The following is an 18,348-nucleotide window of genomic DNA, read 5'->3' as shown; positions in this document are numbered from 1 at the left end:
AGAACAGCAGCTCTGATAATACTGCAGATTTATTAATAATAATAACTCGCTCAATCTGATACTAATCACATCTATAGACTTCTTATAAACTCGTATATAAGTGTTGGTGTGGTGAAGGACGGTGTTTGTTTATCGGTGTTTACGATTGTTTCATTTGTATTGAGAGAGAGAGAGAGAGAGAGAGAGGTTATAAAAGACTGGTGAGGGAACGATGTTTACAGCTGCTATAACCAGAGTTTCACAGATTCTGTTCATTATAAATGTAAACATTAAACAGAAAGTGATGTGTTTGTGTTCTTATTATTTATTTGTCATTTCTTCTGTAGAATCATGACGACCACGGTGTCTCTGGAGGACGCTCTGTCCAACGTGGACCTGCTGGAGGAGCTTCCACTTCCAGACCAGCAGCCCTGCATCGAGCCCCTGCCCTCGTCTCTCATGTACCAGGTAACACACACACTCACACTAACACACTAACACACACACACTCACACTCACACACTCACACTCACACACACACACAAACACACACAAACACACACTAACACACTCACACACACTCTCACCCCTAATATTACTCTGAACTGTAGTGATGAGGATTAGCTTCAATTTGTACCAGTTCCTGTCAGGAAGTAAGATATTTATTTATTTATCTATCTATCTATTTATTTATTTATTTATTTTAGCTTGAAAGTTGCCGTCCTTTTTCAAATAAATTTTTTAGTTTAATAACCAAAAAAAACGTAGGATGCTGAAAGAAAAACATACTTTAACCCTAAATAAATAAATACATTCATTAATGTTTATTTGTTTTTCTTATTCCAAGAAAAACAAATTGTTTATTTTTATTTATCTATAAAAAACAAAAATAATGGCACCTTCACTGATTAATTGTCTTTGCTACTTTGCAGAAAATTGTGAAAAAAAATCTACTGAACGTTTGAATGTTGAATTATTGAATGTGTTGATGTTCTTCTATCAAACAGCCGAACTTCAACACCAACTTTGAAGATCGCAATGCGTTTGTGACCGGCATCGCGCGCTACATCGAGCAGGCCACCGTCCACGCCAACATGGTAAACCTCACTGTAACATGTCTCAGTGTCTGCTTCGTCTTGTCTCAGAACCACCTCTGTGTCCACCCTCTCTCATCCCTGTCTCACCTCTGTGTCCACCCTGTCTCACCTCTGTGTCCACCCTGTCTCATCCCTGTCTCATCCCTGTGTCCACCCTGTCTCATCCCTGTGTCCACCCTGTCTCATCCCTGTGTCCACCCTGTCTCATCCCTGTCTCACCTCTGTGTCCATCCTGTCTCACCTCTGTGTCCATCCTGTCTCACCTCTGTGTCCACCCTGTCTCACCTCTGTGTCCACCCTGTCTCACCTCTGTCTCACCTCTGTGTCCACCCTGTCTCACCTCTGTGTCCACCCTGTCTCACCTCTGTCTCACCTCTGTGTCCACCCTGTCTCACCTCTGTGTCCACCCTGTCTCATGTCTCTTTTTGTTTTTTTAATGTATTTTTTTATTGTGTACAGAATGAGATGTTGGAGGAAGGGCAGGAGTATGCTGTGATGCTCTACACGTGGAGAAGCTGCTCTCGAGCCATTCCTCAGGTAACACACACACACACACACACACAGCTCATGTTGCTTTACTATTGGTTGCTTGCATTTTATTATTTTTTTTGCATTTTCATTCGAACATCCTTCCTTTAGGTGAAGTGCAATGAGCAGCCCAACAGAGTGGAGATCTACGAGAAGACAGTGGAGGTGCTGGAGCCTGAGGTCACCAAGCTGATGAACTTCATGTACTTCCAGGTAACTATCATCTACGCTGGGTTGTCGTCATGGTGCCTGTGTCACCAAAAGCATCGTGTTATAAATCCGTATATAAAATCCGTGTGTAAGAGCTTCGGATGACACGAAGACGATCGTGTTTTCTTTCCCAGCGCACAGCCATCGACCGTTTCTGCGGCGAAGTGCGTCGTCTGTGTCACGCCGAGCGCCGGAAGGACTTCGTATCCGAGGCTTACCTGATGACTCTGGGAAAGTTCATCAACATGTTCGCTGTGCTGGACGAGCTAAAGAACATGAAGTGCAGCGTCAAGAACGACCACTCGGCCTACAAACGGTGCGCATTACACATACGTTCACTCACAAAAAAACAAAACGGTGTAAACAAACTCTCTGCAGTCTACAGTTATGTGTCAACATTCCAGGCTGTTAGTTGCTCAGATATACAGGTGATATCATTTGATTAGCTGTTTTATTTATAATATTGAAACTAATTTCTCACTAACAGGTGGCGACGTTTACGGCTTAGTGCCGTAGCGCTGCAGGCGCCGTGCGTTTTCTTTGTATTCCTCACCCTTTGTGACACCAAACAGATTCGAAGCCATCGGTTCCATCTTGGTCTCCTCACTAGAGTCCCAGTAGTCTTTTTTTATAGTCTTTAGTATTTTTTTTTTTTCCTTTTTTCCCGCGTCTCTCTCTCCAGTCCCTAAGTCATGAATTAAGAGCTTCAGTTGACGTTTGTCGCCGGCTTCATATCTGTGGTCTGAATGGGGCAAATGACCCAACTGGGAGAATATAAAATAGGAGGAGCTGATCTTTATACGTAGCATCAGACTGAACGTTTTGTATTAGTTTTCTCATTCAGTTAGAATTAGTGAGTCTATGGTGCTGCAGGAAGTGAAACACGTTCTCTGTGTGTGTGTGTGTGTGTGTGTGTGTGTGTGTGTTGAACTGATAATGTTTAATGATAACTGATTAATAAATCACTACCTGTTTCCTGTAATAAGTACAGTACTGCTAACAAACAGTAGATGGCACTACACACTGTAAGATATATATATATATATATATATATATATATATATATATATATATATATATATATATATATATATCTCCTGTAAATGTTAATCTTACAGAAAACATCACCTATATTTATTCACCTGTATCGATCTATACTATTGCTTTCAATCTGTTTGTTTGTAAAAAAAAAAAAAAAAAAAAAAAAAGGTTATTGTTATTGAGTTTGTCAGCTGACTAAGCTGTTTTAACACTAAATTGTAAAAGTCTAGAATATGTGGTCATGTTTCCTATACCTTAATATAAAATTAAAATAACTCTGACTCTAATACTTCTTTCATTATTTAAACGCCCTGTTAAACTAATAGATGTGTTGATTCTCCTGAGGACATCAGTGAGTCATAATGAATCCAGCACACCACTAGATGGCAGTGTGGCCTCTGTTTTTCAGGACCTCCCTCACTGTGATATTAGAAAACTATTTAATATTTTCTGACCAATCAGAATCATGAATTTAACAACATATAAATCCTGGAGTTTTTGTTAATAATATGGCGTCTGTCGCGCTTCTCTCTCCCCTGTCGCACAGAGCTGCACAGTTCCTGAGGAAAATGTCTGAGCCGTCTTCAATTCAGGAGTCTCAGAACTTATCCATGTTCCTGGCCAACCACAACAAGATCACACAGGTACTGCAGCTCGCTGACCAGTCGTCTAAACCTCACTGGGGTTCTAGTAGCTAGCAGGATTAAACCTGTGTGTGTGTGTGTTTGTGTGTGTGTGTGTGTTTGTGTGTAATTCAGTCCCTCCAGCAGCAGTTAGAGGTGATTAATGGTTACGAAGAGCTCCTGGCTGATATCGTCAACCTCTGCGTGGACTGTTACGAGAATAAGATGTACCTCACGCCTGGAGAGAAGCACATGCTGCTCAAAGTAAGACACTGTGCACGCAGACAGACACACACACACACGCACAGGCACATACATACACACACATACATACACACGCACAGGCACATACATACACACACACAGGCACATACATACACACACACAGGCACATACATACACACACATATATACGCACACACATACACACACATACATACACACACGCACAGGCACATACATACACACACATACATACACACACGCACAGGCACATACATACACACACATACATACACACGCACAGGCACATACATACACACACATACATACACACGCACAGGCACATACATACACACACACAGGCACATACATACACACACATATATACGCACACACATACACACACATACATACACACACGCACAGGCACATACATACACGCACATACATACACACACGCACAGGCACATACATACACACACATACACACACACGCACAGGCACATACATACACACACATACACACACACGCACAGGCACATACATACACACACATACATACACACACACAGGCACATACACACACACACATATATACGCACACACATACACACACATACATACACACACGCACAGGCACATACATATACACACACACGCACAGGCACATACATACACACACACACGCACAGGCACATACATACACACACACAGGCACATACATACACACACATATATACGCACACACATACACACACATACATACACACACGCACAGGCACATACATACACACACATACACACACACGCACAGGCACATACATACACACACATACACACACACGCACAGGCACATACATACACACACATACATACACACACACAGGCACATACATACACACACATATATACGCACACACATACATACACACACGCACAGGCACATACATATACACACACACGCACAGGCACATACATACACACACACACGCACAGGCACATACATACACACACACATACATACACACGCACAGGCACATACATACACACACACATACGCACACACATACACACACATACATACACACGCACAGGCACATACATACGCACACACATACATACACACACATACATACACACACATACATACACACACGCACAGGCACACACACATACACACACACAGGCACAGGCACATACATACACACACATACATACACACGCACAGGCACATACATACACACACACATACATACACACGCACAGGCACATACATACACACACACATACGCACACACATACACACACATACATACACACACGCACAGGCACACACACATACACACATACAGGCACACACATACAGGCACACACATACAGGCACACACACACAGGCACATACATACACACACATACATACACACACATACAGGCACATACGCACAGGCACACACACGCACAGGCACACACATACACACACGCACAGGCATATACACACAGGCACAGGCACACACACATACACACACGCACAGGCACACACATACACACACGCACAGGCACACACACACACGCACAGGCACACATACACATACACAGGCACATACATACACACACACATACACACACACAGGCACAGGCACATACATACACACACATACATACACACGCACAGGCACATACATACACACACACACACAGGCACAGGCACACACATACACACACATACATACACACACACAGACACACACAGACACACACAATTTATAGCATTTTTGGACCATGGGGATTGTTGATCACATTCCTCTTTGCAGGTCATGGGCTTTGGTTTGTATCTGATGGACGGAACCAACAGCAACATCTACAAACTGGACGCTAAGAAGAGAATCAACCTCACAAAAATCGACAAATTTTTTAAGGTACAGAGACGAGAGCAGAAGAAGTGTCTAAATATTTTGTAAAGATTCTCAAAGACTTTTTTGAAGTAAAGTAAAATAAAATTGACAAAGTGGTTTAATGATTATTTATTAAAATAGTAAAATAAATTTTTTTTTAAATAAAATTACAATGTGTTCAAAGCCTGGAAAAAAATATATTCTCATAAATAAATGTTTTTAAAAATGTCATTTGCTTAGAGTTTGATTATTAAAGAAAATTAAATTTTCTGGTTCTATATCAATAATATAAATAGCAAAAACATTATATTTAGAATATATAAAAAAAAAACAATATATTGTTGTAAATATATTTATTTATTTATTTATTTATAAATAAAATAAAAATGAAACATATCTAGTTAAACTCGGCTGGTTTAGTCGTCTAACTTTAGCCAGATTCTGACCAAAGTATGTTTTGAATCAGAAGTTCGTTTCATTTTAAACTCATTTTAAAAGTTCCTTTTCTTCATTGATTTGTCTTTCTGATGTGAACCGCAGCAACTGCAGGTCGTGCCTCTGTTTGGAGACATGCAGATCGAGCTGTCGCGCTACATCAAGACCAGCGCTCATTTTGAAGAAAACAAATCCAGGTACGATTTAAAAGGTCAAATCTGATCTAACTGCGTTCATGTCATTAGACAGAAAGTGGTTTATTTATTTATTTATTTTTAAACTATGTCAAAAATATTATTAGACAATAAAAAGCAGCAGCATTGCAGACAAGTTTATATTAATTTCACTGGGATGTTTTTTCCTGTTCCGTAGCTTTCGTTTGCATGTCGGAGCTGATTGGCTGCGATGTTTTATGAGTCCGTAACATGTCTGTTTAAAGTGACGTTATTTACTGCTTCTGTTTATGAAGATGAGTTGATCTGTGTGTGTGTGTGTGTGTGTGTGTGTGTGTGTGTGTGTGTGTGTGTGTGTGTCAGGTGGTCTTGCACATCTACAGGCAGCAGTCCTCAGTATAACATCTGTGAGCAGATGATTCAGATACGTGAGGATCACATGCGCTTCATCTCAGAACTGGCTCGCTACAGCAACAATGAGGTGTGTCTCTGGACAGGCAACCTTTAATTTACTATTATTATTATTATTATTATTATTATTACCACATTTACATTTAGTTTATAGTTTTTACACCAGATTATTAGCGCTCGTGTTACTCTTTTTCTCCTTGTAATTAAAGCAGTGATGAGAGAATAGAGCTGATCTAAGCACACACCGTCGATTTATCGGCTCACCGCAAAAAAACAAAAACTGGACCCCTTCGTGCAGATGGTTTTGTTCTGTTCCTGAAGGGAAAAGTGAAAAATCTCCAGGCAGCAAAATGAAAAAAACATGAAAAATTCATCAGTGTCCATATTTAGGAGAGATGTGTGAATATTCTGTATTTAGGTTTAATTTCAGTGTTTATGGAATTAGCATTAAGGTTACAATTGTGTGTGTGTGTGTGTGTGTGTGTGTGTGTGTGTATGTAGGTGGTGACAGGATCAGGACGCCAAGAGTCCCAGAAGACGGATTCTGAGTACAAGAAGTTGTGTGATCTGGCTTTACAGGGCCTTCAGTTGCTCTCTCAGTGGAGTGCTCAAGTCATGGAAGTGGTGAGTGAGTGAGTGTGCGAGCGTGAGTGTGCGAGCGTGAGTGTGCGAGCGTGAGTGTGCGAGCGTGAGTGTGCGAGCGTGAGTGTGCGAGCGTGAGTGTGCGAGCGTGAGTGTGCGAGCGTGAGTGTGCGAGCGTGAGTGCGCGAGCGTGAGTGCGCGAGCGTGAGTGCGCGAGCGTGAGTGCGCGAGCGTGAGTGCGCGAGCGTGAGTGCGCGAGCGTGAGTGCGCGAGCGTGAGCGCGCGAGCGTGAGCGCGCGAGCGTGAGTGCGTGAGTGCGCGAGCGAGTATTGTGAGTGTGCGCGAGCGAGTATTGTGAGTGTGCGGGAGCGAGTATTGTGAGTGTGCGGGAGCGAGTGTGCGAGAGCGAGTGAGGGAGCGAGTGTGCGAGAGCCAGTGAGGGAGCGAGTGTGCGAGAGCCAGTGAGGGAGCGAGTGTGCGAGAGCGAGTGAGGGAGCGAGTGTGCGAGAGCCAGTGAGGGAGCGAGTGTGCGAGAGCGAGTGAGGGAGCGAGTGTGCGAGAGCGAGTGAGGGTGCGCGAGCGAGAGCGAGTGAGGGAGCGAGTGCGCGAGCGAGAGCGAGTGAGGGAGCGAGTGCGCGAGCGAGAGCGAGTGAGGGAGCGAGTGCGCGAGCGAGAGCGAGTGAGGGAGCGAGTGCGAGAGCGAGTGAGGGAGCGGGAGCGAGTGCGAGAGCGAGTGAGGGAGCGAGAGCGAGTGAGGGAGCGAGTGCGCGAGCGAGAGCGAGTGAGGGAGCGAGTGCGAGAGCGAGAGCGAGGGAGCGAGTGCGCGAGTGAGGGGGCGAGTGCGAGAGCGAGCGAGAGCGAGTGAGGGGGCGAGTGCGAGAGCGAGCGAGAGCGAGTGAGGGGGCGAGTGCGAGAGCGAGCGAGAGCGAGTGAGGGGGCGAGTGCGAGAGCGAGCGAGAGCGAGTGAGGGGGCGAGTGCGAGAGCGAGCGAGAGCGAGTGAGGGGGCGAGTGCGAGAGCGAGCGAGAGCGAGTGAGGGGGCGAGTGCGAGAGCGAGCGAGAGCGAGTGAGGGGGCGAGTGCGAGAGCGAGCGAGAGCGAGTGAGGGGGCGAGTGCGAGAGCGAGCGAGAGCGAGTGAGGGGGCGAGTGCGAGAGCGAGCGAGAGCGAGTGAGGGGGCGAGTGCGAGAGCGAGCGAGAGCGAGTGAGGGGGCGAGTGCGAGAGCGAGCGAGAGCGAGTGAGGGGGCGAGTGCGAGAGCGAGCGAGAGCGAGTGAGGGGGCGAGTGCGAGAGCGAGCGAGAGCGAGTGAGGGGGCGAGTGCGAGAGCGAGCGAGAGCGAGTGAGGGGGCGAGTGCGAGAGCGAGCGAGAGCGAGTGAGGGGGCGAGTGCGAGAGCGAGCGAGAGCGAGTGAGGGGGCGAGTGCGAGAGCGAGCGAGAGCGAGTGAGGGGGCGAGTGCGAGAGCGAGTGAGGGGGCGAGTGCGAGAGCGAGCGAGAGCGAGTGAGGGGGCGAGTGCGAGAGCGAGTGAGGGGGCGAGAGCGAGTGAGGGGGCGAGTGCGAGAGCGAGCGAGAGCGAGTGAGGGGGCGAGTGCGAGAGCGAGCGAGAGCGAGTGAGGGGGCGAGTGCGAGAGCGAGCGAGAGCGAGTGAGGGGGCGAGTGCGAGAGCGAGCGAGAGCGAGTGAGGGGGCGAGTGCGAGAGCGAGCGAGAGCGAGTGAGGGGGCGAGTGCGAGAGCGAGCGAGAGCGAGTGAGGGGGCGAGTGCGAGAGCGAGCGAGAGCGAGTGAGGGGGCGAGTGCGAGAGCGAGCGAGAGCGAGTGAGGGGGCGAGTGCGAGAGCGAGCGAGAGCGAGTGAGGGGGCGAGTGCGAGAGCGAGCGAGAGCGAGTGAGGGGGCGAGTGCGAGAGCGAGCGAGAGCGAGTGAGGGGGCGAGTGCGAGAGCGAGCGAGAGCGAGTGAGGGGGCGAGTGCGAGAGCGAGCGAGAGCGAGTGAGGGGGCGAGTGCGAGAGCGAGCGAGAGCGAGTGAGGGGGCGAGTGCGAGAGCGAGCGAGAGCGAGTGAGGGGGCGAGTGCGAGAGCGAGCGAGAGCGAGTGAGGGGGCGAGTGCGAGAGCGAGCGAGAGCGAGTGAGGGGGCGAGTGCGAGAGCGAGCGAGAGCGAGTGAGGGGGCGAGTGCGAGAGCGAGCGAGAGCGAGTGAGGGGGCGAGTGCGAGAGCGAGCGAGAGCGAGTGAGGGGGCGAGTGCGAGAGCGAGCGAGAGCGAGTGAGGGGGCGAGTGCGAGAGCGAGCGAGAGCGAGTGAGGGGGCGAGTGCGAGAGCGAGCGAGAGCGAGTGAGGGGGCGAGTGCGAGAGCGAGCGAGAGCGAGTGAGGGGGCGAGTGCGAGAGCGAGCGAGAGCGAGTGAGGGGGCGAGTGCGAGAGCGAGCGAGAGCGAGTGAGGGGGCGAGTGCGAGAGCGAGCGAGAGCGAGTGAGGGGGCGAGTGCGAGAGCGAGCGAGAGCGAGTGAGGGGGCGAGTGCGAGAGCGAGCGAGAGCGAGTGAGGGGGCGAGTGCGAGAGCGAGCGAGAGCGAGTGAGGGGGCGAGTGCGAGAGCGAGCGAGGGGGCGAGTGCGAGAGCGAGCGAGGGGGCGAGTGCGAGAGCGAGCGAGAGCGAGTGAGGGGGCGAGTGCGAGAGCGAGCGAGAGCGAGTGAGGGGGCGAGTGCGAGAGCGAGCGAGAGCGAGTGAGGGGGCGAGGGCGAGAGCGAGTGAGGGGGCGAGAGCGAGTGAGGGGGCGAGAGCGAGCGAGAGCGAGTGAGGGGGCGAGAGCGAGTGAGGGGGCGAGTGCGAGAGCGAGCGAGAGCGAGTGAGGGGGCGAGTGCGAGAGCGAGCGAGGGCGAGTGAGGGGGCGAGTGCGAGAGCGAGCGAGGGCGAGTGAGGGGGCGAGTGCGAGAGCGAGAGCGAGTGGGGGGGGGGGCGAGGGAGCGTGCGAGAGTGTGCGTGTGTGTGGGAGCGAGTGCGCGAGCGAGAGCGAGTGAGGGACCGAGTGCGCGTGAGGGACCGAGCGCGAGCGAGAGCGAGTGTGCGAGAGTGAGGGAGTGTGCGAGAGTGAGGGAGTGTGCGAGAGTGAGGGAGTGTGCGAGAGTGAGGGAGTGTGCGAGAGTGAGTGTGCGAGAGTGAGTGTGCGAGAGTGAGTGTGCGAGAGTGAGTGTGCGAGAGTGAGTGTGCGAGAGGGAGTGTGCGAGAGGGAGTGTGCGAGAGGGAGCGTGCGAGAGGGAGCGTGCGAGAGGGAGCGTGCGAGAGGGAGCGTGCGAGAGGGAGCGTGCGAGAGGGAGCGTGCGAGAGGGAGTGTGCGAGAGTGAGTGAGACTTGTATTATGTATTAAACAATCACCAGCATGAAGTTTTCTGTAAGGAGATGTTTGTCATGTATGTAAGGAGTCTCCAGTGTCAGCACTTTGTGACATTTCCCAGTCATCTACAGGACAAAGGCGTTTCTCAAACATGTTGCTTCTTTTTGTCAGTATTCCTGGAAGTTGGTGCATCCAACAGACAAATATTCCAATAAGGAATGTCCGGACAACGCGGAGGAGTACGAACGAGCCACTAGATACAACTACACCAGTGAAGAGAAGTTTGCTCTAGTGGAGGTCGGTGTCTGGTTCTGGGAAAAGCATAAGTGTGTGTGTGTGTGTGTGTGTGTTTGTGTGACTGAGGGTTTGGTTCTGATTGGGTTCAGGTCATTGCCATGATCAAGGGGCTGCAGGTGCTGATGGGTCGCATGGAGAGTGTGTTCAACCACGCCATCCGCCACACCATCTACACCGCGCTGCAGGACTTCGCCCAGGTCACACTACGTGACCCACTGCGCCAGGCTATCAAGAAGAAGAAGAACGTCATCCAGAGGTGTGTGTGTGTGTGTGTGTGTGTGTGTGTGTGTGTGCATATAGAGAAACTATATTTCTCCTCAAAACATCTTAAACATCTTCTAGTAATTTACCTTAAAGGTATGTTTTGATTACACAAACAAATTTGAGCATATCGTCACTAGACAGTTTATTAGGAACACCTACTTCATCCACCAAACTTGATCATATAGTCATCACCTAATATTTTTAACACAACATGGTGCAGAAAACACAAAAACTTCCAGCGGTTTGCTGATATGAGCCATCGAAGCCGTCAGGAAGGACACGGTAACTCGTATCCGCTCTGTACGACCGTGACGAGCAGAAAAGGCACTGCCAGGTTCTCCTCCTATCGGGCAAGAACCAGCATCTGAGGCTACAGTAATCATGGAACCTGGAAATATTGCAGATGTTAAGGGTCACATGACGTTCACCTGGTCCATCATCAACATCATCATCATGCTCTCACTTCATCCGTAAATAAACATTAAAGCTTCTCGTTAAGGTTTTTGTTTTAATTTGCTGTTTCAGCGTCCTTCAGGCCATCCGTAAGACCATCTGTGATTGGGAGACTGGACGAGAGCCCCATAACGACCCGGCTCTGCGAGGGGAAAAGGATCCCAAAGGAGGTTTTGATATCAAAGTGCCCCGCCGTGCCGTGGGACCTTCTAGCACTCAGGTGTGTTCTTCCGTTCGTTCATGATCAGCACCCAAATCAGTGACTCTGAGCTTTGTTTGTTCACACGATTAATCCGTCCCTGTGCAGCTCTACATGGTCAGGACGATGCTGGAGTCTCTGGTAGCCGACAAGAGCGGCTCTAAGAAGACGCTGCGCAGTGGCCTCGAAGGACCGACCATCCTGGACATCGAGAAGTTCCACCGCGAATCCTTCTTTTACACTCACCTGCTTAATTTCAGCGGTAAGGATTATGTCGGCTTTAACCAGGGCTCTAAACCGGAACTTTTGGTACTGGATACAGTTGATGCAGATGTATATAGAGGTTTCGTGTGTGTGTGTGTGTGTGTGTGTGTGTGTGTGTCCTGTTACAGACACCCTGCAGCAGTGCTGTGATCTGTCCCAGCTGTGGTTCCGCGAGTTTTTCCTGGAGCTCACGATGGGTCGTCGAATCCAGTTCCCCATCGAGATGTCCATGCCCTGGATCCTCACCGATCACATCCTGGACATGAAAGAGGCCTCTATGATGGAGTAAGTAACACCGCTGTGTCTAAAAACAACTCCAACGTAAAGATAGTAACACGTTCAGACTTGCATTCGTTTAAAATGTGATATAATAATATAAATTAGAAAGAATTCTATTTTTAGGTTTGTTTTTATTTATTATTTTTTTAATTCATTTAAAGTAATTTAATTGTTGAATGAAATAGAATGTAATCTTTAATGTATTTTAAGTAACGAGTTTATCGAGAAGCTCTTGACCTCGGCAGGTACGTGCTGTATCCTCTGGACCTGTACAATGACAGCGCACACTACGCTCTCACCAAGTTCAAGAAGCAGTTCCTGTACGACGAGATCGAGGCTGAGGTAACGTCGTCGTCTCACAAGCATCCGGTTATTTTATCGTTCTTACTCTCAAACGAAATTAAAACATTCACTGCGAGTGTTGAAAGCTTCAGGATCTGTTCGATGATCGTTTTGTTCGTGCGGATCGTGTTTTTATTTTCGTGTGCTTTAGTTAACGAGCTCACAGTATATGGGCTGCTGAGACAGATCTTCTCTTCTTCTTCTTGTCTTTAGGTGAATCTCTGCTTTGACCAGTTTGTCTACAAGCTCGCTGATCAGATCTTTGCCTACTACAAGGTTTTGGCAGGAAGGTAAGAGGAAAAAGATCAGTAGGAACTGTATCCTGTATCTGTGTGTGTGTGTGTGTGTGTGTGTGTGTGTGTATGTTAGGTGACCTAAGTGGCAGAAATAGTGGTAAACTGCTGCAAATCTAATAATATTTTAAGAAATAATAATTAAATCGATGCCACAAGTTTATTCAAACCCTTTCACATATATATATTATTTAGAAACATTCTGTGTTAGTGTAACTAATAGAGGTGGTTAGGGCATTCCGGGTGGTTGCTAGGATATGACAGATTGTTGTTAGGGTGTTGCTAGGGCTTTGCACAGATATCTCTAATGGTTGCTAGGAAGTTAATAGACAGTTGCTATGGTATCTTCGATGCTTGCTCGGCTGAAGACCAGAAGCTTACAATGGTGTTGCTTGATGGTTGCTATGGTATTTGAGGTGGTCTCTGGTATAATAATACATCTTTATATTAAAACTTTTTATTTAAAAACAAATTACAAACTTTTTCTTTTATTCAAATCAGTTCATTCTGTATATGTTGTATAAGAACACGTGTCTTTATGCGTTTCAGTAACCGTGTCTTTCTTTGTCTCTGCAGTTTGCTTCTGGATAAGAGACTTCGAGCGGAATGTAAAAACCAGGGTGCCAATATTTCCTGGCCTCCCTCCAACCGCTACGAGACGCTGCTGAAGCAGAGACACGTCCAGGTGTGGATTTAGTGTGTGTGTGTGTGTGTGTGTGTGTGTGTGAGTGGCAGAGAGTCAGCGACAAAGAGGCAGAGAGTCAGCGACAAAGAGGCAGAGAGTCAGCGACAAAGAGGCAGAGAGTCAGCGACAAAGAGGCAGAGACAGAATGCTCCCAATGTTTATATTTAACAGAGTTATATTGTTTTGATTCCCCCACCAGCTCTTGGGTCGTTCCATTGACCTGAACCGTCTGATCACTCAGCGAGTCTCCGCTGCTCTCTACAAGTCCCTCGAGCTTGCTATCAACCGCTTCGAGAGCGAGGACCTCACGTCCATCGTGGTACGTTCTGTTAACTTTAATGTCTCCAGTTACATTATATTATATTAGTGTTTGGGGTTTTTATTATATACACAAGTGCAGCTGTGACATGGTGTTTATAATGTTAAAGGTGGGACACTTCAGATTCCAGGACACTGGACTGGACAGTATGAACTCATCAGAACATTTGTGTTCTAAATCACTCTCTCTCACAATATCTCTCTCTCTCTCTCTCTCTCTCTCTCTCTCTGCTCTCTCTCTCTCTCTCTCTCTCTCTCTCTCTCTCTCTGCTCTCTCTCTCTCTGCTCTCTCTCTCTTTGTGTCTCTCTCTCTCTCTGCTCTCTCTCTCTCTCTCTCTCTCTCTGTTTTCTCTCTCTCTCTCTGTTCTCTCTCTCTGTTTTCTCTCTCTCTCTCTCTCTCTCTGTTTTCTCTCTCTCTCTCTCTCTCTCTGTTTTCTCTCTCTCTCTCTCTCGCTCTGTTTTCTTTCTCTCTCTCTCTCTCTCTCTCTCTCTCTCTGTTCTCTCTCTCTATTCTCTCTCTCTATTCTCTCTCTCTCTCTGTTCTCTCTCTCTCTCTCTCTCTCTCTCTCTCTCTCTCTGTTTTCTCTCTCTCTCTCTCTCTCTCTCTCGCTCTGTTTTCTCTCTCTCTCTCTCTCTCTCTCTCTCTCTCTCTCTCTCTCTCTCTCTCTCTGTTCTCTCTCTCTCTGTTCTCTCTCTCTCTATTCTCTCTCTCTCTCTCTGTTCTCTCTCTCTATTCTCTCTCTCTATTCTCTCTCTCTCTCTGTTCTCTCTCTCTCTCTCTCTCTCTCTCTCTCTCTCTGTTTTCTCTCTCTCTCTCTCTCTCTCTCTCTCTCGCTCTGTTTTCTCTCTCTCTCTCTCTCTCTCTCTCTCTCTCTCTCTCTCTCTCTCTCTGTTCTCTCTCTCTCTATTCTCTCTCTCTCTCTCTCAGGAGTTGGAGGGTTTGTTGGAAATCAGCCGAATGACCCACAAGCTGTTGAGTAAGTTTCTGACTCTGGACAGCATCGACACCATGTTCCGCGAAGCCAACCACAACGTCTCTGCTCCATACGGCAGGATCACGCTGCACGTCTTCTGGGAGCTCAACTACGACTTCCTGCCCAACTACTGCTACAACGGCTCCACCAACAGGTACTCACTTCTGTTCGGTGTAGAGGTCTGTGTTCTCGGACTTTGGGTGGGTGGACTTTAGGGTGGTCAGGTGGACGGACGTTGGGTGGACGGACGTTGGGTGGGCGGGCGGGTGGGCGGACGTTAGAGTGGGCGGGCGGGTGCTCGGACTTTAGGGTGGGCAGGTGGGCGGACGTTAGGGTGGGCGGACTTTAGGGTGGTCGGGCGGACATTAGGGTGGTCGGGTGGACATTAGAGTGGGCGGGCTTTAGGGTGGGCAGACTTTAGGGTGGTCGGGTGGATGGACATTGGGTGGGCGGACATTAGGGTGGTCGGGTGGACATTAGAGTGGGCGGGCTTTAGGGTGGGCAGACTTTAGGGTGGTCGGGTGGATGGACATTGGGTGGGCGGACTTTAGGGTGGTCGGGTGGACGTTAGAGTGGGCGGGCTGGTGGGCGGACTTTAGGGTGGTCAGGTGGGCGGACGTTGGGGTGGGCAGACTTTAGGGTGGTTGGATGGGCGGACTTTAGGGTGGTCGGGTGGACATTAGAGTGGGTGGGCTGGTGGGCGGACTTTAGGGTGGTCGGGTGGGCGGACGTTGGGGTGGGCGGATGGAGGATAGAGTGGGTGTGTCAAACGAGGAGTGTAATCTGCACATAAAATGATGCATTTCTGTAAGAAACATTCTGTTTATGGCAGAAGTGTGTGTGTGTGTGTTCAGGTTTGTTCGTACAGTGTTACCCTTCTCTCAAGAGTTCCAGAGAGACAAACCACCCAATGCTCAGCCTCAATACCTTTATGGCTCAAAGGTTAGAATGTTTTCTAACTTTATGGATTAGTGATGATAGTATAATTCTCTCTGTTTCTGTCTCTCTGTGTGTGTGTGTGTGTGTGTGTGTGTGTCTCTCTCTCTCTCTCTCTCTCTCTGCGTGTGTGTCTCTCTCTCTCTCTCTCTCTCTCTCTCTCTCTCTGTGTGTGTGTGTCTCTCTCTCTCTCTCTGTGTGTGTGTCTCTCTCTCTCTCTCTCTCTCTCTCTCTCTCTCTCTCTCTCTCTCTGTGTGTGTGTCTCTCTCTCTCTCTCTGTGTGTGTGTCTCTCTCTCTCTCTCTCTCTCTCTCTCTCTCTCTCTCTCTCTCTCTCTCTCTCTCTGTGTGTGTGTCTCTCTCTCTCTCTCTCTCTCTGTGTGTGTGTGTCTCTCTCTCTCTCTCTCTCTCTCTCTCTCTGCGTGTGTGTGTCTCTCTCTCTCTCTCTCTCTCTCTCTCTGCGTGTGTGTCTCTCTCTCTCTCTCTCTCTGTGTGTGTGTCTCTCTCTCTCTCTCTCTCTCTGACATTACAGTCTGATCTAACCCCTCGGTTCCTGTTCTCCTCACCCAGGCATTAAACTTGGCATACAGTAGTATATACGGCTTCTACCGGAACTTCGTTGGTCCTCCTCATGTCAAGGCCATGTGCAGGCTGCTGGGGTATCAGGGCATCGCTGTGGTGATGGAGGAGCTGCTGAAGGTGGTGAAGAGCCTGGTAAGGGCCTGGTACATCTATAACGGTGATGTTTAATTCAGAGATCCAGGATACGCTGATGTTTTTACTCTTAATAAAATACTGAGTGTTTGTGGTGCCCCAGGAAACACAGCTTCAGGTGTGTCTAACATCTTGTTTTCTTTGCAGCTCCAGGGCACAATTCTGCAGTATGTGAGGACTCTGATGGAGGTGATGCCAAAGATCTGCCGCCTGCCACGTCACGAGTACGGCTCTCCAGGTCTGTGATTAAACAAAAGACTGATTGTGTGTGTGTGTGTGTGTGTGTGTGTGTGTGTGTGTGTGGAGTTAATGAAGTCGTCCTGTGCTACAGGGATCCTGGAGTTCTTCCACCACCAGCTGAAGGACATAGTGGAGTACGCTGAGCTGAAGACTGTGTGCTTCCAGAACCTGAGGGAGGTCGGAAACGCTCTGCTCTTCTGTCTGCTCAGTGAACAGAGTCTGGTACGTTCAAAACACACACACACACACACACACACACAACATGGAGTCACACAGCATCACAGAGAAAAGTCCAATAAGAACAGAATTAATAAAATGTTAACTTAGGAAATTATAAAGGAATTAAATTGGGTGAATTTGCTGAAATATTCAACAGCAGCTCTCTAGAAGACAAGAAGATAAAAGGAACAGAAGAAAATACATGAAAAGGACTGAGACAGACACACACACACACACACACAGCAAGAAAACCCACCAATTCACACACAGGAGTTCTTTGCTAGTGGTCATGTGATATTTGACCACAGCTCCACCTTCCTGACCTTCATCACAAAGCCCCTTATCTCATATCTTTTTAAGGACATTATACTGAGCAACACTGTACAGTTTATCACAGTGTGGTTTGGTTAGTGTGTGTCTGTGTTTGAGTTGGCCACACACACACACACACACACACACATGCTTTTGAATGTTTTTATTCATTAATCTTCTGTATGTGTTTCTCTGCAGTCTCAGGAGGAAGTGTGTGACCTGCTGCATGCTGCACCATTCCAGAACATTCTGCCCAGGGTTCACGTGAAAGGTAGTCTAACGGTTCATATGTATGTAGGTCACTGTGGTCTGGGGGAAAGTGTGTGAGCGCTGACATGTCAGTGTGACGTGGTCACGTGTGTGAAACCTGTCTAAGCCACACCCCTTTTCCATTGTGCAGAGGGCGAGCGGTTGGATGCTAAGATGAAGCGTTTGGAGGCCAAGTACACTGCGCTGCACATGGTGCCTTTAATCGAGCGTCTGGGGACTCCACAGGTGGGAAGATGTTCACTACACACTAGTCCAGGCTGGAGTGTGTGTCAGAGTCAGAGAGTGTGTGTGTCAGAGTCACATATATATCTATATCTATATTTATATTTATCTCATATATATATATAAAATATAATATCGTCGCCGTCAGACGGAATCCTCGTATCTCCAAAACCGTTATTTTTCAGGACATTAAAAAAACGCCGTACCTTATCTGCAGTACACAGGGTTTAGTCCACGTTGCAGTGGATTGTCTTGCGCTAAATTCCTGTCCTCAGACGAGCACCAGAACTAGCGGGGGTCAAGATTTTTTTTTCTTTGAGCCCAGTGTTTTGAAGACATTTACCTCAGAAGACGTGTTGATTCGTTGCGACTCTTCTTGAGGAGAAATATGACGTGAAGCTCTCCCACGGAGTGAGGAAGAGGTGGACAGTTGAAGTGTCCAATGGAGTTATGAGATTTGTGCTCAAGCTATTTTCAAGACTTTAGATTGGTTAATAACTTGTAATAATAACAGACCCACGTGGGGACTGACCAATAGCATCGATATGTGAAAAAATAT

General features: G+C 48.2%; 1 protein-coding gene across 1 annotated transcript in view; it reads left to right on the top strand.

The window, feature by feature from the left end:
* The window catches only part of cyfip1 (cytoplasmic FMR1 interacting protein 1), a 29,010-nt gene that overhangs the window by 7,185 nt on the left and 3,477 nt on the right, over window positions 1-18,348 (top strand). The window contains exons 2-28 of the mRNA XM_060867375.1: window positions 327-447; window positions 987-1,076; window positions 1,536-1,613; window positions 1,716-1,817; window positions 1,949-2,130; window positions 3,403-3,499; window positions 3,614-3,742; window positions 5,512-5,616; window positions 6,133-6,224; window positions 6,564-6,681; window positions 7,113-7,235; window positions 10,682-10,807; window positions 10,897-11,063; window positions 11,597-11,744; window positions 11,832-11,985; window positions 12,116-12,272; window positions 12,512-12,608; window positions 12,822-12,898; window positions 13,478-13,586; window positions 13,786-13,905; window positions 14,833-15,032; window positions 15,733-15,820; window positions 16,383-16,526; window positions 16,674-16,764; window positions 16,858-16,988; window positions 17,496-17,568; window positions 17,698-17,792. Of these exons, the coding sequence (XP_060723358.1) occupies window positions 331-447; window positions 987-1,076; window positions 1,536-1,613; window positions 1,716-1,817; window positions 1,949-2,130; window positions 3,403-3,499; window positions 3,614-3,742; window positions 5,512-5,616; window positions 6,133-6,224; window positions 6,564-6,681; window positions 7,113-7,235; window positions 10,682-10,807; window positions 10,897-11,063; window positions 11,597-11,744; window positions 11,832-11,985; window positions 12,116-12,272; window positions 12,512-12,608; window positions 12,822-12,898; window positions 13,478-13,586; window positions 13,786-13,905; window positions 14,833-15,032; window positions 15,733-15,820; window positions 16,383-16,526; window positions 16,674-16,764; window positions 16,858-16,988; window positions 17,496-17,568; window positions 17,698-17,792 (3,210 nt within the window). The 5' untranslated portion in view covers window positions 327-330. The remainder of the gene's footprint in view (window positions 1-326; window positions 448-986; window positions 1,077-1,535; window positions 1,614-1,715; window positions 1,818-1,948; window positions 2,131-3,402; window positions 3,500-3,613; window positions 3,743-5,511; window positions 5,617-6,132; window positions 6,225-6,563; window positions 6,682-7,112; window positions 7,236-10,681; window positions 10,808-10,896; window positions 11,064-11,596; window positions 11,745-11,831; window positions 11,986-12,115; window positions 12,273-12,511; window positions 12,609-12,821; window positions 12,899-13,477; window positions 13,587-13,785; window positions 13,906-14,832; window positions 15,033-15,732; window positions 15,821-16,382; window positions 16,527-16,673; window positions 16,765-16,857; window positions 16,989-17,495; window positions 17,569-17,697; window positions 17,793-18,348) is intronic.

This window comes from Tachysurus vachellii, chromosome 4 (assembly GCF_030014155.1).
Source record: "Tachysurus vachellii isolate PV-2020 chromosome 4, HZAU_Pvac_v1, whole genome shotgun sequence".
NCBI classification, from domain to species: Eukaryota; Metazoa; Chordata; class Actinopteri; order Siluriformes; family Bagridae; genus Tachysurus; species Tachysurus vachellii.
This window is presented reverse-complemented; position numbering and strand designations above follow the sequence as displayed.